Source organism: Solea solea, chromosome 11, assembly GCF_958295425.1.
Source record: "Solea solea chromosome 11, fSolSol10.1, whole genome shotgun sequence".
Lineage (NCBI taxonomy): Eukaryota > Metazoa > Chordata > Actinopteri > Pleuronectiformes > Soleidae > Solea > Solea solea.
In genome coordinates, this window is record NC_081144.1 from 25,851,394 (window position 1) to 25,877,092 (window position 25,699).

Below are 25,699 nucleotides of genomic sequence, written 5' to 3' on the forward strand. Positions count from 1 at the left end.
AACAAACGTCCAAGAGACACATCCTGAGAAAATATAGTGCGTTGTAATAGTGCAGTACACGGGTAATGGGCAGAGTCGTGGAGCTCTCACAACATAGCATCATAGTACATTCTGTTGTCTGATACAGTAAAACAAAACAGTCAAGTCAGTAAATCAGAACGACACAAAGTTAGTTTAGTGTTAGTTTGGTACATGTATGTAGATTTCAGCACTGAAGCATGACTCAATCAGCATCGAGCTAAGGGACTGCATTTTGATTAAATGAGCTGTTTGTTAATGCACTTAGTAGAGACTACTTTATTTTGTAAGAGAACCTCAAAGCAGCATAAACTGGCACGTAAAAGCTGGACTAGGTAACCTACTTATTGATCAGTATTGTCAGCGTAATGTCTCATTTACTCTCGTTTTCTTCAACTTCACAGACGAATGAGTTAGACCATTCTTTTGCTTTGGGGGGCAAAAAAAGTGATTACATCATTGCATTGCATAATTCGAGTTTAAGATTAAAATCAATTGAACCAGAATCATATTGTTCAGGTTACAGAGAACAAACTGGAGGAGAATGGACAGCGTTTATCCTCTGGGCACCAGCTTCAGTTTAATGGGGACCTTGGGTGAAGTAAACCCGTCGGTTCCAAGCTCCATTGGAATCTAGAAAAACAAGAAAGTGTCACAAAAGAGTTCAAATCTGATCCAAGTTCTAATCCACTTTTATCCTATCGTCTCATCGACTCACCTGTGTCTCCCTGCAGGTCTCAAAGCTAAAGTCCTGAAGGACCTTCACAACAGCGAGCTTCATCATCAGCATAGCAAATCGCAAGCCAATACAGTTCCTCGGGCCGGATCCAAAGGGGAGGAAGGCGTAAGGATCAATGTTGTCTTTGTTCTCTTTGCTAAACCTAAAAAGAGAAAAACAGATTTTAAATTTGTGAGTAGTTTGTGGGAGAATCTGGGGATAAACTGATCAATACAGTCTGTACCAGTCCAAAATCACTGAGAATAAAAAGTTATCCAAACGTGCTGCCCCACACCAGATTACGGTCCCGATCTGGCCCTTCCCACAATTGTGTGTTTGACGATTTTAGGCTGATTTGTGGAGATTATCTGGCCAAATTGTCCTGTAATATGAGGATTTGCTCGATCGGAGCCCATCTCAGCACAAAACAGTCTGCCTCCATGTCTGTTTATATTCTGAAGTCACGTTAAATCACGTTCACTTTCCTTGAGATCCAAAATCCCTGGAATCTCCACCCGAGTGTGTGGTGCTGCGTCTTCAATGGATCGTCTGCTCTGTGCTTTCTCAGGATTAAAATCGGTGACAAAGTTTGTTGTGTCTGTGGTCTCCCACGCTTGGGCCGGGCTTAAGTCAAGACTGCAAGTCAAACACCTCCACTGTCCGAACTGCACACACTGGTGCCCTTAGTAAGCCGGCTGCCGAGAAGGTATGATATTGTTTATCAGTAACAAGTCAAGGTTGTGATTTTGGGGACAGTTTTGGACACAAATGAGTGCTTTCGAGACATCCCCAGTAAAATCTGCCATTATTTAGTATAGTACCTTTCAGGCTTGAAGACCTCAGGCTCGGGCCACAAGGCAGGGTCACGGTGGAGAACGTAAATTGGTACCATGATGATGGTTCCCTTAGGTATGGTCACGCCGTTCACTTCAACAGATGTCTTTGTCATTCTCTCCAAGCGACCAGCAATAGGGTAAAGCCTCATTGACTCATTCACAGCCATGTCCAGGTACTCCATCTGCATCAGGCTTTCGTAGGTTGGCTGCGCCTACATTAAGGAGGATTTTTAAAGCAGTTATTCGTTGACGGCACAGCATTGGATGTGGATAAATTTAAATGAAAACTCTAGTTACCTTATTTGGGAAGGTTTCGTCAATCTCCTCTTGCAAGGTCCTCTGGGTGTCAGGGTTGGTTGCCAGGCAATAGGATAAAAAGCTGAGTGTGCTGCTGGTGGTTTCGAAACCAGCAAAGATGAATATCATGGCCTGAGCAAGGATTTCATCATCAGTCAGCCCTGCAACACAAACACAGGGTGTCATTTGGAGTAGGTAGGAACTGTGGTGTGGAAATACTCAACATGTCTTGGCTACTCTGACGACTGATTCTGATTCTGATTTGACCTCCAACAGTCAGTTCACATCTGACATTCATCCATCCATTTTCTTCCACTTTATCCTCCACTTGAAAGTTATGGGGAGAGCTAGAGCCAGTCTCACCTGACAGGCATGGGACACCCTGGACAGGTGACCAGTCCATCGCAGAGACTAACAATGACTCTCACACTCCCCAGTCTACATGTTTTTGGACTGTGGGAGGAAGCTAGAGTTCCTGGAGAGAACTCAGGTACACTTGAGAACATGCAAACTCCACACTTGTAACTTATAACATCTGTAAGTACCAGAGATGACATTTCAGGCCTGAGTCCTACTTTCCAGGTCTGTGTATGCACTAAAGTCGAGCAGGACAGTTTGCTGTCCAGTTGGAGACATGCTCATGTTGTGGACAAAAGGATCATGGACACCTGTTTAAAGTGATGCGAGCAACCAACAATTAGAACTATGTTTTCTTGCACTACCTTTTTGGGAACTTTGGTCGTTTGCGTTGTCTTCTGCATTTTGAGAGTCAACCATCAACTGCATGAAGTCCACTCGATTCTGTCCGAGAAAAACAGAAATTGTTGTTTAAGAGACATGATACTAACAAAAATACTACAACAAATGTCCTAATTTACCTTGTGGTCGTCCTTTTTCCGATCTGATTTGACTATTTTCAGAAAGCTGTAGAAGAATTTAAGTGTCTCAGCGGGGAAAAATGACACATCCATCTTCTCAAGAAGTGGGCTCAAGAATGGAAACAGAACTGAAATGTAAAATAAGTGAAAACATCAAGTAAATCCAGACATCAAGATGACAAAATGGACATGGTGGTTGCAAGAGTTACCAATACTTAAACCAAGTTGAACGGTTGGTTACAGTATGTATGAAATTTGTTTGTGTTCATTTTAGGAGTAGTACCAAAATAACCAGCTCCCAACTTCTCCATTCTTTGCTACACTTCCCTTGATGTACCAGAGTAAAATGGTACAGTACAGTCAAGCTCAACCTACGGTCAGCTGATTGGGCGACAGAAAAGTGTCACTCCCTTGTGATCTGTGTAAATATCCCATGTTGTCGCAACAGTATGACGTGATGTTATGCGGCCATCGGCACAGCCCACACCCCGCCTACCAAGTAAAAGTACTGTTCTCAGCTGAAACACAAGCCTGACCCAGGGCTTTACCAATCAAACCTTACCATACTGTACCATACCGAACTGTACCATGACAGTGCTGCCTATGCTGTGTGCACTCCCTGCCCCTTGAACTCATCTCGCCCTTAGACAGTCTTTTGTAAAAGGAAACCGAAATGTGTGTCACTTTGACAACCGTACACTTCCAGCACCAAAGTCCATACAGAAAATCAGCGATTTAATATTACAGGAGATGTCGATCCACTGCTGCTTCCATCAATAAGTTCATATGTCTTAATTTTTAAATACTTTGTTTTGGATTAACGTGAGTAACACAAATCTACTAAACATGGCAGTAGTAGACCACCAGCTCCTGAGTCCACAAGCACTAAAAACTGCAATATCCTCTATGGAATCTGGTGCAAAAGAATAAGCAACTTACAAAGCAACACAGCCCTTTCCAACTGGATGCAGGAGTTTGTGTCAGTAGCTCAAACAACCACGCTTAAAAATACCTGAATGGTCTATTTAAAGTTTCACTTACTGATAAGCAATAACAAAGGATTCAGAAATTGGAATTTGACCATTTTCTTAATGTTTGTCACAAAAGGATCATTCGGATGATCGATGGAATCGATGTCCACGCTGAAAGCAGTGCTGGTCACAACATCCATACTATAAGGTCCAAATACTCTGCAAAAAAATGGCAAACCAAGAATTCAAAACTGATAATTAATGACTAAGATAAGGAAAAAACAGTACTACAAAGAGCTCTACTCACTCTTTCACCTCTATGACATCATCACTGTCCACTGTCTTGTGAAGACTCCTCATCATGTTATCCGAGTGCTTCAACATGATTGTGTACATCTGAATCATGAGGACATTAAATAGTTTACTATTTGCACACAGGTAGCAACTAGTAACCACAACAAGAGTGAAAGAAAAATCACACAGGGGTTTTTGACCTCTTTCAGTCGGCCACTGGTGAATGACGGAGAGAGCACACTGCGAATCCTCTTCCATTTCTCGTCCTCTGTGATTGACACAGCGTCACGTAAAGGTCCATTCAGGCCCAAATCCTGCACACACCCATGGAGGACCATGCCGTCATTTCAAGGAGTTCTTTGGTCATAAGACACTAACCTTTTTATTTCTTACCCGTCTGTTGGTGAAGACAGAATAACACTCCTTCACCAGGATGGTTTTGATCATACTGGTGTCCATCACAGCCAGGAGAGGCATTCGACCGTCATACAGCCTGGAAATGCATCAGACTGTTCAACTCATTTACATGTGTTTGTTTAAAAAGTTGGTTGGTTGATTGGGTACTTGGGTTGGCTGAATATGGTGGATTGGAGAACCAGTTGGTTTATTTGGTTGGATGGGTTAGTTTGTTGGTTATTTGGTTGGTTACTAGGTTAGTTGAGTTAGTTGGGGTGGTGGGCTTAATTTGTTTGGATGGATAGATGGTTTGTTGTTGGTTGGTGGGTCAGGTGATGTTGCAGCCGTTCACCAGAGGCGATTGATTTTCTGTTTCAAAAGATGTTTGACTTGTTTATTATTTAAGAAAAGCATTTTGAAATGAAAGCTAAATTAAGAATAGTTTATTTAGCTTATTGTATAATATTGTCTATGCTAAGACTGCTTTGTTTTTGCTACCTGGGAGGGGTCCGTGTGCGGGCTTTGCACACCGCCCAGGTATTAAAAGGCCAGGTGTGTGTTTGTCAGGTAAAGCAAAATGTCAAGGGAAAGAGGCGGTGGTTGAAAAAAGTCTTTCGACCGCTTTATTAAGTTCACTCATTGCTTAAAATGGTTTATTCGTTTCCCAGTAGTATGTCCTTGATTTTGGAGACAGCTTTGTTCAGTTTTTGAATCATAAAATAAATATAATATTTTTTTGAAATCGCAAGTTTTTTTAAATCAATGGAAGTGAGTCGAGCTGATCCCACCTGCTGTACCCACGGCCGAGACAGGTGAGTTATTATGGGTGATTTCAATGAATCGGTGGGTAGATCGATTAATGTTATGTTTATTGATTGGTTATTTGGTTACTTGGTTAGTGGGGTGTTGGTTGGATGGTTATTTAGGTTGGTTGGATAAGTAGTGGGTTTGTTTGATGGTTTATTGGCCAGTATTGATGTGTTGGTTGGTTGGTTGGGTTGTGTTGTGTTGTTTGGCTGGATGGTGGAGTTTTGATCAGTTGATTGCTTGGTTGGTTGGTTAGATATGTTGAGTAGGTTGGTTGAATGGTTAATTTGTTTGTTGGAAGGTTTATTGGCAGGTTGGTTAGTTGGGTTATTTGGCTGGTTGGTGAATCGTTGATTGGTTGGTTGGATTGTTTATTGGCAGGTTAGTTTGTTGGTTGGTCTGTCAGGCTGGTTGGTGGAGTGTTGATTGATATGTTGGTTGAATGGTTGGCTGGATGATTTGTTTGATGGTTGGATGGTTGTCTGATACATTCTTTATCAACTAATACTCTACACTCACCCCCACATCCTGCCGTACTTCTGAAAGTTCTCCATATCATAGTATTGGACGCCCTGAGAAAATGAAGTGACACAAGTGTCAGAGACAATGAATTGTGAAAGCCATCATCATTCACTGAGATGATAATCGGGGCAAATGAGTCTCACCTTGGTGTAGCCCAGAAATGTCCCAATGAAGGGCAGAGGCTTGGGTCCTTGGATGCCTAGATTCTTGAAATGGCCATACGGAGCATATCCATATCTAGAGATTAAAAGCAGTATTAGAAAATGTTGCCAAGAAAGTTAACCATTTTTCTACTGTGCCGCAGTCACCTACTGTATTTGTAACACACAGATTAATCCAAAAATGGAAAAAAAAAAAGCCCAGCTATTCCTTTACGCTCACACTGGGTGTGTACACAATGCAATAGAATCTAAATCACCATCGGACTTGGTGTGGGAGTGAAACATGATCTCCTTTTCTCTCCTTCACCTGCTACACCCTCTCAACAATCCCCCCTGCCCTTCTATTATTATTGTTCAATACTTATTATATACTTGTAATGTGTCTATACTAAAAAAAAAAAAAAAAAAAAAAAATACTAGTTTATACTAGTGTTTATGGAAATAGATTCACAATTCACAAGTTTTTTTTCCCGGAATTGTAAGACTTAGGTCGCAATTGAGATTAAAGTCAAAATTGTGAGTTTTTTTTCCTCAAAAATTTAAGTCAGAATTCTGATTTTCTTTTACAATTCTGACTTTTTATTCTCAGAATTGTGACGTTAATCTCAGAATCTTCCATAACAGTGAATAATCGTCACTATAGAATAATTGACCGCTGTAGTTGCAGCGCTGCATTAAACCTTTAGATGTGCCTTCAAAAAGTTACATTAACACGACACCATGAACAGTTATTTAACTACATGATAACTGACAAACTCACTTCATCTCCTTTTTATTTCATTCTATCTTATTATATTTACTTATTTTCTGCTCCTGTTGTTGGCGGAAACTTTAGAACAAACCACTTACGCTAAGATGAGGCCAACGAGAAACACGATTAAAGTCCACGTCTCGATGGAAAAGTCCGGGAGTAACGCCATCGTCTCCGCTCCTGTCCACTGCTGTCAATCACGTTAGCTGACTGAGCTGCAGTTAAAGTTACGTGCAGAGGAAGAAGAGGAAGGGGGAGGAGCCAGAGAAGAATAAAAACATGTTATGCAACACATGACGCTTCACTGTCACATGACCTTTACCTGCACTAGACAAAGTGACATCATCCATTTTAGTCTCTGGACCGGAATTATTAAAGGGATATTAACAATGAAACTAATAACTTCATATTATAGCAGGGCAGAGAACATTTTATTTTAATCTCCATTATTTTGTAATTGTAGTACGTTTTTGCTGATTATTTCTGACTATATTTTTTATTTTTGAAATGTCTGTTGTACAGTTTACATTTTTATTTCATTTTTCAATTCCTGCCATAAAGCTTTCATGTTTTCAATGTGCAGTTTTTACATTTTTATTTATTTTCTATTTCTGGTGAACCATTTTTAAAAATTATATTTTTTTGTTTTCCAATACCTTAGTCAGTGAGTCATCATCTACCGCTTAATCCTCTGCCAGAGGGTCGCGGGGGGTGCTGTGCCAATCTCAGCTACATCGGGTGATAGGCGGGGTACACCCTGGACAGTTCGCCAGACCATCGCAGGGCCACACACAGATAGAGACAAACAACCATTCACTCTCACACTCACTCCTATGGTCAATTTAGAGTGTCCAATTTACCTATCCCCACATTGCATGTTTTTGGACTGTGGGAGGAAGCCGGAGAACCCGGAGAGAACCCACGCTCACATGGGGAGAACATGCAAACTCCATGCAGAAAGGCCCTTGTTCCAACCGGGGCTTGAACCCGGGTCTTCTCGCTGCAAGGCGAGAAGACCCGGGTTAAATTGAATTAACCCGGGTTAAATTTCTGCAATGAAAGTTTTAAAATAGAATTTGTAATGTGCAGTTTATATTTTTATTAAATTATTTTTCAATTCTATTTTTAACTGACTATGATGTAAAGTCTTGATATTCGTCTTTTTACCATTTCCGATATAATGCTGTGAAACCTTTTGATGTTTTATTATACAGTTTGTGATGTTACATTTTATAACGAAATATTTGAAAGCTTAGATCTTTTTTTTCAAATATGTCTGATGTAAATAGTTTGACATGTTTGAGAAAACATTTTTAGGAATTTCTTTGATGTCATTTTTGATTAAAGCTTTTTCACTTGGTGGTAGTTGGTAGTTTCATTGGTAGTTTTATTGTAATTCTTTATTTTAATTTGTTTTCAGATACTGTGTATTCTCTCGTTATCTTCATCGATGGCTATTTTTGGATAGAATCTGTCACACAGGTCACTGCAGTTAACTTTAGTCTTGTTCAGTCCTGATAAACCTTCACCTTAACAACCACTGATCTTTGTCACTCTGTTCTTATCATATTCTTTGTGGCTGTAAAAGTAAAAGCCTTGGTTTACTCTCTGGTGAATCAGAGGAAACTAAATAATGTTTCTATTATAGACTGTGTATTCAAAAGAAAACTGTATTGATTGACTGGAATTTCACACTAGTTTTCTGTTAGTGTGTAAATGTTTTTAAATGAATAGGATTTGTGCGTCTTTATTGTGAACTATTTATCATTCCATATCAAAATAAACATTTTTATTTTGAAAATCTGAGAAATATAGCCACGAACATCGTTGTTAAGGTCCCATTACTCACCTCTGCTGCACTGTAACAAAAAAGTGAGCAAATAATTCAAACAATAAGTTAAGCACTGACATAGAAGTGTGAAATATAAGAACAATAAAAGTGAATGAGTGATATTGAGAGGAAACAACTGAAATATCAATGTGGGAAAAGTGCAGTACAAGAAATTGTAAAGGTATTAAAAGACAAAATCTACTTTAAAAAAGAAAAGAAAGAAAGCCCCCACATGTCAACAACTGATTGATTGATTGGTTTAGATTTGATATTTATGATCCCACACCTGTGAAATCCCCTCGTTACAACAGCAACGGCTCAGAGGTCGACATTTATCAAATTCCATTTACGGAGATTCTACATGATTCATCAACTTTTTTTGAATGAATGAAAGACAGAAGTACTCGTAAACAAAAACATGAGACACAATAAAGTGACTGAGGCAAAGTAAAACTTAACTATTTGCAAGTAGATGATGTTATTAAATGATTGGTGTCAGTGAGAGAAGACGTTAAAGTAACAAACTGACGTGAAACCTATTCTATAAAACCACCAACATACTGACTGCCAAATAGTGAACTGTTCTATACATCCACCAACCGAATGACTGCCAAATAGTGAACTATTCTATCAAATCATCAAAAGAGTTAAAAAAAGAAGAAAGCAAATAAAATCAATAGTTTACACACTGTGTCTCATAATTGGTTTGCAGGTTGTAAATTTTACTTTTAAGAAGATATTTGACTTGTTTCAGTCAGTTTTAATTCTTTTCTTTGACGTTCATGTTTGTTGTTAATGACACAAATTTAATTCCACACACACTGAAGCAGCCACTAACACTTTTATTTCCCGAACTGAGTCACTGCTGGTTCACTTGTTTTTAACTCATTTGTTATTTGGTCCATAAACTGTTGGAAAATGTTGAAAATTGTCTCCCAAACCTTGAAATGAAGACATTTCCAAATGTCTTGTTTGGTCCCCAGACCAGAATTATTCACTTTTAATGATTTCTTTGTTATATGGAGCAAAGTAATCAGTTCAAAAGTGATGTAATTATCAAAATAGTAAATCAAACATTCATTTCGTTGATTATCACAAACATTCACAGCTGAACAGGTCTCATGACTGTGTGTGTGTTATTGTGTGGGCAGTGTGTGCTGCTGAGTCATGCAGGGCAGAGGTGAAGACATTGTGGGAGGGTGAATTATGAGTTATTAGTTAGTATTCACCAGCAGAGGGCAGTGCAGGGTCAGGCAGCTGCAGAAAATGACAGTCAGATGAAACTTCCTTAGTTCAGTTTATTCTGGATAGAACACAAAATATTACAAATAAACATAACATTAAAATGCAAGCTGAAAATATAGGTCACATGACATAGCTGGTTGACAACACGCCGCTTTCAAGACGTTCACTGCTCACTTTAAATCCATGTACATCAGTCAAAATATCTCAGAACCTGACAGAATGAATTTGTCTGACCCTTATACTACCCCCTGGTGCTTTCTCACATGTATGGCAACAGCTGGATTGGACATAAAAGTCATAAAAGTCCCCTCATGACTCCGTGGAAAATGATTGAAAATCACAATAAAAGTAAATAAAATAAACCAACCAAACAACGGGATCGGATTTTTCAAATTTAACATCTTCACTGTCATTGTGACGGTTAAATATCTTGTTGTGTGGAGATTGGGGGGCTGTCTCCACTGCCCCCTACTGTCTGTCAGTGGAAAAGTAGTCTTTCAAGAACAGGGCCACCGACCCTTCAGAGTTGGGTCAGGGTTAGAGATCTTCAGGGTTAGAACCTTCAGAGTTGGGTCAGGGTTAGAGATCTTCAGGGTTAGACCCTTCAGAGTTGGGTCAGGGTTAGAGATCTTCAGGGTTAGACCCTTCAGAGTTGGGTCAGGATTAGAGATCTTCAGGGTTAGACCCTTCAGATTTGGGTTAGGGTTAGAGATCTTTAGAGTTAGACCCGTCAGAGTTGGGTCAGGGTTAGAGATCTTCAGGGTTAGACCCTTCAGAGTTGGGTCAGGTTTAGAGATCTACAGGGTTAGACCCTTCAGAGATCTCTTCTCCATTTCTGCATCAGTAAATATGTGCTCGACTTAAGCCACTCCTTCTCATCCTGGTTTGATTGGTTTCCGTTTAACAGACAGAATAAATTTATCAACTGTCGTAGATTAAGACTGGAGGAGCAGCAACCGGAGGCGTGGTCAAGCCGTCAACCCTGACAGGAAGATCACGCCTCCGTAACAGCTGATAAGGCACATGCTCACCTAACCTCAGGTGACAGTTCTGAGGAAGCAGACGATACATGGCCAAAGTGGTTAGACAAGGTAAAACTTACTGTTGTGTTTTTCTTTTGATGTAAAAAAAGTGTCTTGTCGCTGTTTTTGTCAGATTACGGAGATCTTTTATGAATGTTTCTTCTCAATGTCTCTGAAAGCTTGATAAAATAAGATCATCCTTTGACGCTGTTTATCTACCATGAGTCCCTGAGGTTTGTTATGGACTGTAAAGTATCGACACACCATTGTAAGTTCTACTCTCAGGAGCCTGTTGCACCAAAGTAGAATTAAGAAATCCAGGATTTCTTAAAAAGCGAGTCTTAATCTATGATATTTTCTCTATGAATCTATGAAGTCTCAGTAAATCTGTTACCAGTCAAACCAGTCAAACCAGGTGTCATTTATGCAGGTAAGGGTGCGTTCACTTATAATGAAACACTTCATACATAAAAAATACGATACAGTCGCTTTAAATAAGATCAGAGAAAAAATTAATGTATAAGTAATACAATATAAATACTGAGCTTATCTGAGCAAAGTAACCGTATCTACACTGTTCTGTAAACTGAGGTTGGATACATCAGGATTTCATGTAAAAAAGCAGAAGTATAAATAAAACTTAAAAAAGGCAAAAACTTACCACTGCTCCACTGACGTCATCATATTTGTAATTACTTTGCAGTTTACTCTGCAGTGTAACATGTCCTTGTGTTCAGTCACGTGACCAATCACACGACAGCAAACTGTTACTAACCCTAACCCTACTGTGACTGTAAGAGAACGTGATTATTTGTGAAATTATAGATTAATATTCTTCTAGAGTGACATTTGTGTTATAGCAGTTTATGGCCAGTAGGAGGTGCTGGATGAAAGATAAAGTTTTTTAGAGAAATCACAAATACGTGATCACATACAGTTCTGATATAAATGATGCCTTTCATTTAATTTTCCACTTCCACTAACCCTAACCCAGATAATCATCAATAATCTAATGCAGGTACAGAAAGTATCAGAGCTTCATCATTTAAAATATCATTGTGACACAATCGCCATGGTAACTTATGCACCATTGCTTTACTGCAACTGACCTGAGGCTAAATTCAGCCAGGATAAGCATAGTCTGACTTAATCCTAGTTTTGTGCAACAGGCCCTAGGTGAGATGTTCCTGCTCATTGGTACTTTACTTTCTAAACTGCACACCTACATTTGTGAGTGAATATGAGCTCACTGTCTCTCTCTCTCTGTCTGTCTGTCTGTCTGTCTCTCTCTCTCTCTCTGTCTGTCTCTCTCTCTGTCTCAGAAGATGAGTGGTTGTGTGGAGGAACACGAGGACACAGCAGAGTCTCCAGGACCCAGCTGTCTCTCTGTGAAGTCTAACCAGTCCAAAGAGTTCCCTCCGAACTTCAGTAATGAACCTGGAGCCTCAGACACAAAGTGAGAGAGCTTCTTCAGTCGTTGTGTCTGATCGTCTTAGAAACAGAAAACATTTCTCAAACCAGTTTCTCTACATTCTCACTGCAGCACCAAGTCAACTCACTTTATTTAGAGACAGGTGATTTTCCAGAATTCTCACGTCATTTCTCTGTAGAATCAAGCAAAGCAGTTCAAAGCTTATTTATAAGAAACTCAAATAAATGACTTAAATTAACCAACACAACAAGTACACAATGAATTTAGTAACCTTAAAATCCAAACTGACAATTCTGTACACAAAACCCTAACTTTAAAAAGAACACAAGTCCAGTGCAAACAAAACAAAATCAATTATTCATGAACAGTTCATTTCACAGGAAATTCATTTCAGTTCTCCACTTATGAACCCACGACATCAGAACTAGAATCTTTCCTGAACAAAGTCATGAATCACATTCCTGTCACAGACAGGAGGTCCATCACTTTGATTCTTCTTCACTAAACAAACATGAAAGCATCATGTCCACTGGCTAACCTGGCTAACATTAGCATACCAGACCTAAACCTGCAGGTCAGGTCTACTCTGGAGGTCCCACTGACCACTGAGGCTGCTCTCTGATCAAAGTGTCTTCATCATCAGTGATGGATGTGATGTTTGTGTTTGCAGACGTCAGAACCAGAGTCGGAGACTAGAGTCTCCAGGACCCAGCGGTCTGTCTCTGAAGAGTGACTGGTCCAAAGATCAACCCCCAAACTTCAGTCATGAACCTGGAGCCTCAAACACAAAGTAAGAGACACATAGTCCTGCAACACACAGACACACACACACACGCACACACACACACACACACACACACACACACACACACACACACACACACACACACACACACACACACACACACACACACACAAGTGACAAGTCAGAGAGCTTTAGAACTTTACAACAGTCCATCAGAACCACTGTGAGACAAAGATGTAAGGACATCAACCCAGAATGTCTCACAAGTTTGTCTCGTGTCTCCAGTCGTCACTGAGCTCAAGGTTTGCTTCACTTCATGAAGGTCAACAAACAAACTGTTGAGGGACGAGGGTTTTCATGTCCGTCTCAGCCACACACATGTCCACCTGTCCCGACATGTCAGTGATAAAGAAATGTCTTCACAGAGACATGTCCACCTGTCCCCAACATGTCAGTGATAAAGAAATGTCTTCACAGAGACATGTCCACCTGTCCCCGACATGTCAGTGATAAAGAAATGTCTTCACAGACACATGTCCACCTGTCCCCGACATGTGAGTGATAAAGAAATGTCTTCACAGAGACCAGTTTGCTGTTTCTGTGGACGAGCAGACGTCCCGCTGTCCTCTGTGTCAGGACGTCCTGAAGGATCCAGTCTCCACCAGCTGCGGTCACTGGTTCTGCAGAAGCTGCATCTCCTCATACTGGGACCAGTCTGGTCCACCAGGAGACTCCTGCTGTCCCCAGTGTGGACAGAGACCCAGACCAGGACCAGGACCACAGACACAGAGTAAGACAGAACATGCTGATGTCCTCACTCCTGAAAAAAGGACGTGTTCTCTTCTGTCAAACAGCATCAATATTGAAGATGATGATAAATAAATTTGACTGAAGATTCTTCATCACTTTCACTTTCATAAAGAGAAACCAACAAACCTTTAAAATGAAAGAACAAGAGAAAAATGTTTCAAAGTTAAATCTGTTCCTCATGTTAATGAAAGTGATAATGAAGATGATTCAGTTGAATCCTCTGCTGCCCCCTACAGGTTCAACAGAAGATTGTTTACACTCATCTTCCAGCTTTTCTATTATTGTTGTTGTTTTCTACACTTTCCTTCACAATCACCACAGTTATTCTAGAATGATTCCGTCTTTCAGAATACAACAATATCACATAAATACAACAATATCACATAAAGACAACAATATCACATAAATACAACAATATCACATAAAGACAACAATATCACATAAATACAACAATATCACATAAAGACAACAATATCACATAAATACAACAATATCACATAAAGACAACAATATCACATAAAGACGTGACATTTTCAGGTTTTTTTTTATTAAATAACTTTTTTAGTTTTTCTGTGGCTGATGAAAATAATCCTCAGCTGCTCAGATTCTTTGTCTCTTGTCTTTCAGCAGATGTTGGTCTGCAGAAGGTTCTAGATGAACATAAGATCAGTCTGAGGAGCAGATTTGAACATGTGACTGAAGGAACTGAAGGAACAGGAAGTAGAACCCTCCTGAACAGGATCTTCACTGAGCTCTACATCACAGAGGGACAGAGTGAAGAGGTCAATACTCAACATGAGGTGATGCAGCTGGAGACGAGCTCCAAGAAGAAGACGGTCCAGGACACTCCCATCAAGTGCTGCGACATCTTTAAAGCCTTCCCTGACCAGCAGGGGCGCATCAGAGTCGTCCTGACCAACGGTGTCGCTGGTGTTGGAAAAACCTTCTCGGTGCAGAAGTTCACTCTGGACTGGGCCGAGGGTTTGGAAAACCAGGATGTGAATCTGCTGATTGTGCTCACGTTCAGGGAGCTGAACCTGATCAGAGATCAGCAGCACAGTCTTCTCACGCTGCTCCATGTTTTCCATCCAACATTAGAGAAGGTCAGAGCAGAGGAGCTCGCTGTCTGTAAACCTTTGTTCATCTTTGACGGCCTGGATGAAAGCAGACTCTCACTGGACTTCAGCAGCAGGACGCTGGTTTCTGACGTCACACACATGTCATCAGTCAACGTGCTGCTGACCAACCTCATCCAGGGGAAACTGCTTCCCTCGGCTCTCATCTGGATAACTTCTCGACCTGCAGCGGCCAATCAGATCCCTCCTACATGTGTTGACAGGGTAACAGAAGTACGAGGCTTCACTGACGACCAGAAGGACGAGTACTTCAGGAAGAGATCTAGAACTGAAGATCTGTCTAGCAGAATCATCTCACACATCAAGATGTCCAGAAGCCTCCACATCATGTGTCAAATTCCAGTCTTCTGCTGGATCAGTGCTACAGTTCTGGAGCACATGTTGACCACAGAGCAGAGAGGAGAGCTGCCCAAGACCCTGACAGACCTGTACTCACACTTCCTGCTGGTTCAGACAAAGAGGAAGAAGAACAAGTACAATAAAGGATGTGAGATGAGTCCACGGGAGCTGATGAACGCCGACAGGGACATTCTTCTGAAGCTGGGGAGGCTGGCCTTTGAACATTTGCAGAAAGGAGACATCATGTTCTACCAAGAAGACCTGGACCGGTGTGGTCTTGATGTGACAGAGGCCTCGGTGTACTCAGGAGTTTGTACAGAGATCTTCAGAAGAGAGAGTGTGATCTTCCAGAAATCAGTCTACTGCTTTGTTCATCTGAGCGTTCAGGAGTTTCTGGCTGCAGTCTACATGTTCCACTGTTTCACCAACAGGAAGAAAAAGTTCCTGAATAGCATCCTGAGAAAACCTCATTTTTTTAACAACCTCTCCTCATTTTTTGGAACCGTTGCTATAAGTGACTTATCTCTGGATGTGTTCCTGAAAGGAGCCTTGGAGAAATCCCTTCAAAGTGAAAATGGTCACCTGGATCTGTTTGTTCGCTTCCTCAATGGACTCTGTCTGGAGTCCAACCACAGACTGTTAGGAGGTCTGCTGGGTCAGAATCAGAACAGTCCAGAAATCATCCAGAGAGTCATTGAGAACCTGAAGGAGATGAACACAGACAACATCTCACCTGACAGAAGCATCAACATCTTCCACTGTCTGACAGAGATGAACGACCAATCAGTGCATCAGGAGATCCAAGAGTTCATGAAGACAGAGAACAGAGAACAGAAACTCTCTGAGATCCACTGCTCTGCTCTGGCCTACATGCTGCAGATGTCTGAGGAGGTTCTGGATGAGTTGGACCTGAGCAAGTACAGAACATCAGACCAGGGGAAACAGAGACTGATTCCAGCTGTGAGGAACTGCAGGAAGGCTGTGTGAGTTCAGACATGATCAATAACATCATCAGTCAGTGAGGATTCCTTGTTTGGTTTATCAAATACACACAGAAGTCACTTTTTTTCATTCTTCTCAGTTTTGTTCTGGAGATGTTTTAAATGATGAAAGTGAAGATTTGTCAGCTGGTTGTGATTCTTGTTTTGAACTGAATGAAAACACCAAATCACAACATTATCTCAAGTCTCTGTTCATGATAAGACAGAAAGAGAAGAAAAACCAACAGTTCACACAATGAGCAAACACTAGGGGGCAGTGGAGAGAAAATCTGTGACAGAACCAGACTCAAACATGTGCAGCATCTGCCTCGACCGGTTGTGGTGAAAGGACAAAATGGAGGACAGAGGAGAGGAGGGGGAGAGAAAGTGAAAGAGGGAGGTGAGGTAGAGACAGAAGAGAGAGACCAGGAGCAGAAATATAACAGTTGTGTCAGCTTCTAAGTTTAAACAGGACAATGTTATTGATGTTCTATTAATGAGACATAAACATTAGACTAATATCAAGTTTAATTATATTAACATATTATTATTATTATTATTATTATTATAATAATAATAATAATAATAATAATAATAATAATAATAATAAAAATACTACTGCTTTCAAGCAGCAACTTTATCTAAAGTCTCATGTTTAATTCTTTATTCAGGTTGAGTGACTGCAGTTTGACAGAGATCAGCTGTTCTTCTCTGGTCTCAGCTCTGAAGTCCAACTCCTCACACCTGAGAGAACTGAACCTGAGTGAGAACAAGCTGCAGGATTCAGCAGTGAAGCTGCTGTGTTCTGGACTGGAGAGTCCACATTGTAGACTGGAGACTCTGAGGTGAGTTCACTGATTGAAGCTGCTGTTGTTTTTTTAAACTTTAATTTCATTTACATTAAACTCATTTTATTCACTGATGAATAAAATAAACTCCTAAAACACACACAATTGTCTAAAGTCTCATGTTTTATTCTTCATTCAGTTTGAGGGACTGCAGTTTGACAGAGATCAGCTGTTCTTCTCTGGTCTCAGCTCTGAAGTCCGACTCCTCCCACCTGAGAAACCTGAGCTTGAGCTGGAACAAGCTGCAGGATTCAGGAGTGAAGCTGCTGTGTTCTGGACAGGAGAGTCCACATTGTAGACTGGAGACTCTGTGGTGAGTTCACAGACTGAAGCTGCTGTTGTAAATCTCAGATGTTTGATCCACAACTGAAACTCATTCATGTTGTCACATCAGTTGAATCAGTGATGGTTTGTGTCATGTTTTCAATTTTTCTTCCCTCAGATGTAGAATTACGATCTTTTCACAGCTGACGTGTTTTTTGTTTTCTAAAGTGTTTCAGTCGCTGTAGTTTTTGTAAGAATAGAATTGTTGTTCCTAGTTGATGTTGTTCCGGTGAGCGTTTAGAGCTGAATGTACTGTGAAGACTGAATGTGCAATAAAGTACACAAGTAAGCAAAATAAGCTTTAATCGTCCATTCTGTATGGTTTAAGGAGTAATAGAAACAGAACAGAATGAAACAGTTTTCACGTTCACATGTAGCCAATCAGAATGAGTGTTGTTGATGATGTCACAGCTGTGACTGTTTACAAACAAACAGGAGCTTCCTCTCATCTTCAAATCAGGGGGGTATTCCATCAACGTAGCTAAGAATTGCCAGACTTAGGTGTAAGCTTGAAGCTTGACTAAGCTCCACCTCACAATAATCTACCAATTGATTTCTTGATGGTTTTTGTTTTAAACTAATCAATTATGTGGACCTATTAATGCAACCAAATCCCTAAAATGAAAAAAGGAAAATCCCCAAAGAACAAAAAGACAGCCCTAATAAGTAACATTCATATGAACATAATTAAAATAGCATTATTGTTTCACTGCAATTTATGTGAAATTCTCCATATTTGATCATTTGGCAGCCCTAGTAGTAATGTTAGAAAGTGATATTCATCACATTTATCAACTGAATGTTATGCAAATCGATGGGATAGCTTTCATTTATTTCCTGCATGGCCAATTGTATAGAATTGATATCCTTTTCATTTAAGCCTGTCATTGTTACATGCTGTATTTGTGCTACTTCTGTATTTTGTCCCAGATGCTATATGTTGAATTGTTGTATCTTCATTTTATTTTATGTAAAGCACTGTGAATCACCTTGTGCTAAAATGTGCTAAATAAAGTTGCCATGCCTACATTTTTGATAATAATAGGCTACATTTAATCAAAGTATTTTACATGACTCATCACATTTATCATACAATTGATGGTAGATTATTACATGAAGAAATGCAATGTTGGTTATCATTCTATAGGAAATAATCATATGAAAGATCTATTGATTATTTATCTAGAATCATTTTAGCAAATCAAGCAATTCAATGGAGACGAGGACCCCTATTACAGTAAGTGAATGCAGGTGACAGCAAATCAATCATCTATCTCCTATCAATCGGAGGCCCTGATAACCAACATTGCATTTCTTAATGTAATAATCTACCATCAATTGTATGATAAATGTGATGAGTCATGTAAAATACTTTGATTAAATGTAGCCTATTATTATCAAAAATGTAGGCAAGGCTACTTTATTTAGCACATTTTAGCACAAGGTGATTCACAGTGCTTTACATAAAATAAGATGAAAATACAACAATTCAACATATAGCATCTGGGACAAAATACAGAAGTAGCACAAATACAGCATGTAAAAATGACAGGCTTAAATGAAAAGGATATCAATTCTATACAATTGGCCATGCAGGAAATAAATGAAAGCTATCCCATTGATTTGCATAACATTCAGTTATGCTAAATGTGATGAATATCACGTTCTAACATTACTACTAGGGCTGCCAAATGATCAAATATGGAGAATTTCACATAAATTGCAGTGAAACAATAATGCTATTTTAATTATGTTCATATGAATGTTACTTATTAGGGCTGTCTTTTTGTTCTTTGGGGATTTTCCTTTTCATTTTAGGGCTTTGGTTGCATTAATAGGTCCACATAATTGATTAGTTTAAAACAAAAACCATCAAGAAATCAATTGGTAGATTATTGTCTACATATATGTTGTCCCTTTGATGGAGGATTTATATAAGATGATGATGCTGAAATACTTCATTTTCTTTGTCACTTACGCATTCAGCCTGTCGGCATTATTCTGCCACACCACATCCCTCGCCTTATTGATTGCCGCGGTATTGCCCTTCTTTCGGATTATGTGGCTGTAATCCTCATATACCTCCATGAGGAGGGTTTGCTCCGCTGCGGAGAACATCTCTGCACGTTCTTTTCCCTTGCTTTTCGGCATTTTTCACAGTTTCCGTGCTCAACTAGAATGGGCTTTTTATTTTCCCTGTGGGCGTGCACAAGTTGAGGCTTAACAGGTGAGGCTTGACTAAGCGTCAGGTGGAGCCAGCTGATTTCACTTGATGGAACGACTTGGAGCTAGATTGGGAGGTGGAGCTTAGTCAAGCTTCAAGCTTACACCTAAGTCTGGCAATTCTCAGCTACATTGATGGAAAACCCCCCAGCTGTGTCCCAGTTCATAAGGCTGGATCCTCCAAGTGTGGACTCATGGTCCAGATGTTGTCTGTGATGGAATTTATGTACATCATGTACTGTTATAGGAATGTTCAATGTAACTGTTTGATGTGATTTGTGACCAGTGACCCTTTGAACTGTTTTAGGGCACATGAATACTCAATGTTATCACTTCCTACAAGGTGAGACTTCACTTTATGGCAGGGTGATAACATTCTACAGAGACAGATAAATACCATGTGTTTCTTTCAAGACAGGGAGTCTTCACTTTGTAACAGGCCTGTGTGTTGCTTTGTGAATGCTCCTCTTGTACAAGATTAAACCCTTCTTTGGATTTTGAGCTGACTCCGATCTCCTTCCTCCAGATCAAAATTATTTTAACATTGTCAACATGTGTCACAGCACCGTGACGTGGGCATGTCCCAACTGTCACATGACTCGCCATGAAGGATTCATCTGGTGTATCTTTGGCGGACGACCGTGTCCCAGAATTCTTTGCAGCAATAAAGGTGGTGGTAATGCACCTTTAAGGTGGTTTACTAAACACAGATGAATCAAAGAATCAAATAAAGTCTAAAATATATAATTGTAAAGATGTTGAGAGGAAGTGTGATTCAGGACTTTGAAGTGTAGAGGGCAGTATTGAACCTCTCAGTGTACAGCCTGCACACAGACTCCACCTGTTTCTGCTTCTTATCATTGATTCATTTCATTGAGTTGAACATGATGTGAAAAGTGAGGCTGTGTTGAAATTCACCTGTGACTTCTTTGTTATTTTGCTGCTTTTTCTTTGCATGAAACGTCTCTATTGTTCATATTCACTTGAACTGAACCTTTTCATCCTCACAGCTGATATTTGACTCACACATTAAAATTCACCTGCTGATCAAAACACTTTTATCCTTCATTCAGGTTGCGGGGCTGCAGTTTGACAGAGATCAGCTGTTCTTCTCTGGCCTCAGTTCTGAAGTCCAACCCCTCCCACCTGAGAGACCTGGACCTGAGTGAGAACAAGCTGCAGAATTCAGGAGTGAAGCTGCTGTGTTCTGGACTGGAGAGTCCACATTGTAGACTGGAGACTCTGTGGTGAGTTCACTGACTCTCTGTTACTGTTGTAAATCTCAGATGTTTAATCCACAACTGAAACTCATTCATGTTGTCACGTCAGTTGAATCAGTGATGGTTGTTCCATGTTTCCACTTTTTCTTCCCTCAGATGTAGAATTACGATCTTTTCACAGCTGACGTGTTTTTTGTTTTCTAAAGTGTTTCAGTCGCTGTAGTTTTCACGTCAGTCGCAGCTTTGACCTTTTCTGACTGAACTTGATGTTTTTCACTTTCTCCTCTGACACGTTCACATGTAGCCAATCAGAATGAGTGTTGTTGATGATGTCACAGCTGTGACTGTTTATAAACAAACAGGAGCTTCCTCTCATCTTCAAATCAGGGGGGTATTCCATCAAGCAGGGGGGTATTCTATCAAGCAGGGGGGTATTCCATCAAGCAGATCAAGCATTAAAGAACACTATCACCAAAATAAAATATAATAAAAAATAAGACACAAATAAATAAAAAATTAAACAAATTAACAAAAAAATATAATAAAAGGAAATTGAGGCATTGAAAATAAAAGATTGAATATGTACACCAAACCACAATTAGATGATTGATTTGCTGTCACCTGCATTCACTTACTGTAATAGGGGTCCCGTCTTCATTGAATTTTTTTTTTTTTGCTGAAATGATTCTACATAAATAATAACTTTTTTTTACAATCAATAGATCTGTCATATGATTATTTCCTATAGAATGATAACCAACATTGCATTTCTTCATGTAATAATCTACCATCAATTGTATGATAAATGTGATGAGTCATGTAAAATACTTTGATTAAATGTAGCCTATTATTATCAAAAATGTAGGCAAGGCAACTTTATTTAGCACATTTTAGCACAAGGTGATTCAAAGTGCTTTACATAAAATAAAATGAAGATACAACAATTCTACATATAGCATCTAGGACAAAATACAGAAGTAGCACAAATACAGCATGTAAAAATGACAGGCTTAAATGAAAAGGATATCAATTCTATACAATTGGCCATGCAGGAAATAAATGAAAGCTATCCCATCGATTTGCATAACATTCAGTTGATAAATGTGATGAATATCACTTTCTAACATTACTACTAGGGCTGCCAAATGATAAAATATGGAGAATTTCACATACATTGCAGTGAAACAATAAAGCTATTTTAATTATGTTCATATGAATGTTACTTATTAGGGCTGTCTTTTTGTTCTTTGGGGATTTTCCTTTTTTCATTTTAGGGATTTGGTTGCATTAATAGGTCCACATAATTGATTAGTTTAAAACAAAAACCATCAAGAAATCAATTGGTAGATTATTGTCTACATATATTTGGTCCCTTTGATGGAGGATTTATATAAGATGATGATGCTGAAATACATTTTCTTTGTCACTTACGCATTCAGCCTGTCGGCAATATTCTGCCACACCACATCCCTCGCTTTATTGATCGCCGCGGTATTGCCCTTCTTTGGGATAATGTGGCTGTAATCCTCATATACCTCCATGAGGAGGGTTTGCTCCGCTGCAGAGAAATTAGCTTTTTATTTTCCCTGAGGGCAGTATTGAACCTCTCAGTGTACAGCCTGTTTCTGCTTCTTATCATTGATTCATATCATTACTGTGTTTAAATTCACCGGTGACTTCTTTGTCATTTTGCTGCTGTTTCTTTGCGTCAAACGTCTTTATTCTTCACGTTCACTTGAACTGAACCTTCACACACTCGTGTGTCTCACAGTCACATGACTCATGCTTTCTAAATACACTGTAGAAAATGTTCAAATACGTTTTCATCCTCACAGCTGATATTTGAGTCACACATTAAAATTCACCTGCTGAACAAAACACTTTTATTCTTTATTCAGGTTGAGTGACTGCAGTTTGACAGAGATCAGCTGTTCTTCTCTGGCCTGAGCTCTGAAGTCCAACCCCTCACACCTGAGAGACCTGGACCTGAGTCAGAACCAGCTGCAGGATTCAGGAGTGAAGCTGCTGTGTTCTGGACTGGAGAGTCCACATTGTAGACTGGAGACTCTGGGGTGAGTTCACTGACTGAAGCTGCTGTTGTTTTTTTAAACTTTCATTTCATTTACATTAAACTCATTTTATTCACTGATGAATAAAATAAACTCCTTAAACACACACACACACACATTGTTCTAAAGTCTCATGTTTTATTCTTTATTCAGGTTGAGGGGCTGCAGTTTGACAGAGATCAGCTGTTCTTCTCTGGTCTCGGCTCTGAAGTCCAACCCCTCACACCTGAGAAAACTGGACCTGAGCTGGAACAAGCTGCAGGATTCAGGAGTGAAGCCTCTGTGTGATCTTCAGGAGAGTCCAGACTACAGACTGGAGACTCTGAGGTGAGTAGAGTGTTGTTCTTATCACAGTCAGACAAACATCAGTGTTTCCTCAGTGAAGCTGTGACAGCACAATAGTGACAGACTTCATGATTGGACACAAAGACACAGAGAGACAACAGACGAGCCACGAGCTGCTGCTGCTCACAGACTAGAGCTGAGCGCCTCACATGATGAGCGTCCATCAGCTGTTTGACTTCATCACAGATTATAGATCCACTGTATCATACACTGTAAAAACAGCACCACATCTTGTTTGGTTAGAAAATGTCAAAGTAGTTTGTAAATCTGCAGCCACTTTCAGACTCTAACGTCATTTTCCTTAAATCTCTGACAAAACGATCAAGAAATGACCAAAATATAAAGAAATTATATTTATCACAAGCAAAGAAATGAAACTGAGTCTTCTCTGACTTTAAGAATTGACACCTTGGCAAGGGAGAACCCAAAAGCACGACAACGAGGCAGGAAAACGCAGATTACTAAGTCCAAAACCAGGAAATCATTCACAAACAGGCAAACACATCAGAACAAGAAGACTGAAATGCTGGAGCAAAAAACCAACACAAGACCATCTGAAAATGGGCTGCTATATAATCACTGAGGGACTTATGAGCCAATGGAAAACCAGGTGAGGGAAATGAGTTGATTGCATGCAAGAAAGGCGGGATCTGAAATGACAGGAGGATTAGTGACAAGACATGGAAACAAATGAAAAAGAAAAACAAACTAAGACTAAGTGCAAGTACGTTACAGAGAGAGAGTGAATTTTATGTTTGTTTTTTTAAACACAGTAGTAGTGAAGCAGGAGCAGCAGGGATTTCATTCAAACTGTTGTTTGTTACTGCTTTTTAAAGCTTACATTAAGTTGTAATATCGTATTTTAAGACATTGTTAGAATTACTTTTCTTTAAATTAGAGTATTTTTCTTAATTAAAACTTGCTTGCCAATATTAGTTTTCTTTTTCTGCAAAAAAATCTTTTTTATTGCAGCATAATGTCACGGCGGGAGTCAAGATCTTGGACTCAATTGCAGGAGAACAGAAGCAGGTTTCAAAAAGCTTTATTTGCTTTGATTAGCAAAAATGAAAAGTTGACCAGAGGTCAAAACAAAACTTAGGGAGGGAGCAAACAGGCTCAAAAAACTCCTCAAAATCACAGAAAAGAAAAATACAGCCAAGCTGCGAAAACTACAAAATAAAACAACAGCCTTGCTGCGATATTACCATGAACGGGGAAACTACAAGATAAAACGCTTGAATCGATAACTTGGTCTTCTCTGAATACTCATCTGTGACGCACTGATAAGGGGAGAGTGAAGCTTTTAAAGGTGCAAGGGTAATTATCACCAGGTGCAAGTGGTTACTAATCAACGGGGCGTGGTGAAGACAGAGACAGTGAACACAGACAGTGGAAACCCATCACCAAAATAAAACAGGAAGTGACCTAACTACCCACACCAACTAAACTAACATAACCGCCACTTCGTGACACATAAACTTTAAAACTGTTCCACAAACAACTTCAACTGTAAACCACATAAAACCACGAGAATTTACATGATGTTATGTTATTATTCCACATCTGCTCTGAACTCTTTGTTGTGGATGAGCTTCATCACTGACTCTGACTCTTCTTCTCTGTCGTCTTCTCCCAACAGGTGGCGGTCATGAACGTGATGAGAGTGTGTGTGTGTGTGTGTGTGTGTGTGTGTGTGTGTGTGAGGCCTGCACTGTGACGCTGCTTCAACAGATCTGTGACAGAACTTAAACGATGATGGTGTGATTTTTCTGTCCTAACTTCCTGAACCTGTGATGAGCTGTTTCAACATTTAATCCAAGGGGATTCATCTACAATGTTAATAATATCCATAATCTTTACTACATTATGTATAATTACATATCTGCAATTTAACCCTGACCCTTTTCATTTCCATCAGGTAAATGTATCTATGTTGTCTACTGATGAGTTTTTAAAAAATACTTTTTAAATATTTGACAGAATAATTTTGTCATTCAGCGTCTTTTCGGGATATAAAATTAATTTAGCAAAATCTGAGGCTATGCCCCTGGGGTCGTTAACGTGTTTTCCAGATATGGCTGAGCCCTTCCCGTTCCGCTGGTCTTCCACCGGTTTCATTTACTTAGGAGTGCATGTTACACCCAATTTTGGTCAAATGTTTAAGTCCAACCCCCCCCTCTTGGATGCTATAAGGGCAGACTTAGACCGCTGGGCCCCTCTCCCTCTTTCCTGGCTAGGTGGGGTTGCAATTATAAAAATGAACGTCCTGCCTAGACTGCTATACCCACTGCAGATGATCCCTATTCTATGATCCAGCAAGGTTATAAAGGTGCTTGAAGGCTGGCTAAGCTCTTTCATTTGGAACAAAAGGAAGCCCCGTCTCAAGATGACAAAACTTCAAATGAGAGGTTGTGACGGAGGGTTAGATGTACCAAATCTCAGATTTTACCAACTGGCGTCACACCTGCGGGTGATTGCAAG

General features: G+C 39.8%; 2 protein-coding genes across 3 annotated transcripts; one reads left to right on the plus strand and one right to left on the minus strand.

The window, feature by feature from the left end:
* Positions 1 to 24: 24 nt before the first annotated feature.
* On the minus strand, positions 25 to 6,889 carry LOC131468356 (cytochrome P450 3A40-like). The gene is made up of 13 exons (XM_058642481.1): positions 6,748 to 6,889; positions 5,881 to 5,974; positions 5,735 to 5,787; positions 4,406 to 4,505; positions 4,213 to 4,326; positions 4,026 to 4,114; positions 3,789 to 3,937; positions 2,748 to 2,875; positions 2,592 to 2,670; positions 1,870 to 2,030; positions 1,558 to 1,784; positions 737 to 899; positions 25 to 651 (listed from the first exon to the last, which is right to left on the minus strand). The coding sequence occupies exons 1-13, from the start codon at positions 6,816 to 6,818 to the stop codon at positions 574 to 576; spliced, it is 1,506 nt and encodes a 501-aa protein (XP_058498464.1). The 5' UTR covers positions 6,819 to 6,889; the 3' UTR covers positions 25 to 573.
* Positions 6,890 to 10,739: 3,850 nt separating this feature from the next.
* On the plus strand, positions 10,740 to 24,350 carry LOC131468603 (NACHT, LRR and PYD domains-containing protein 3-like). 2 transcript variants are annotated; one of them, XM_058643049.1, is made up of 10 exons: positions 10,740 to 10,816; positions 12,070 to 12,203; positions 12,850 to 12,969; positions 13,506 to 13,714; positions 14,362 to 16,192; positions 16,861 to 17,034; positions 17,177 to 17,350; positions 20,658 to 20,831; positions 22,703 to 22,876; positions 23,027 to 23,116. In XM_058643049.1, exons 2-9 carry the CDS (start codon positions 12,073 to 12,075, stop codon positions 22,749 to 22,751), a joined length of 2,862 nt encoding a protein of 953 aa, XP_058499032.1. In that variant the 5' UTR covers positions 10,740 to 10,816; positions 12,070 to 12,072; the 3' UTR covers positions 22,752 to 22,876; positions 23,027 to 23,116. The 2 variants fall into 2 exon arrangements, with proteins under 2 accessions (XP_058499032.1, XP_058499033.1); XM_058643050.1 differs by lacking the exons at positions 17,177 to 17,350; positions 20,658 to 20,831; positions 22,703 to 22,876 and adding an exon at positions 24,191 to 24,350 and having other exon boundaries at positions 23,027 to 23,200.
* The last annotated feature ends 1,349 nt before the right edge of the window (positions 24,351 to 25,699 follow it).

Coding starts and splice junctions, on each gene's coding strand:
- LOC131468356 (XM_058642481.1), bottom strand. CDS start 6,818: ATGGCGTTACTCCCGGACTTTTCCATCGAGACGTGGACTTTAATCGTG. Junction 3,938..4,025: donor GATGTCATAGAGGTGAAAGA/GTGAGTAGAGCT, acceptor ATTTTTTTGCAG/AGTATTTGGACCTTATAGTA. Junction 900..1,557: donor GAGGTCTTCAAGCCTGAAAG/GTACTATACTAA, acceptor TTCTCTTTTTAG/GTTTAGCAAAGAGAACAAAG.
- LOC131468603 (XM_058643049.1), top strand. CDS start 12,073: ATGAGTGGTTGTGTGGAGGAACACGAGGACACAGCAGAGTCTCCAGGA. Junction 13,715..14,361: donor ACCAGGACCACAGACACAGA/GTAAGACAGAAC, acceptor CTTGTCTTTCAG/CAGATGTTGGTCTGCAGAAG. Junction 17,351..20,657: donor TGTAGACTGGAGACTCTGTG/GTGAGTTCACAG, acceptor TCCTTCATTCAG/GTTGCGGGGCTGCAGTTTGA.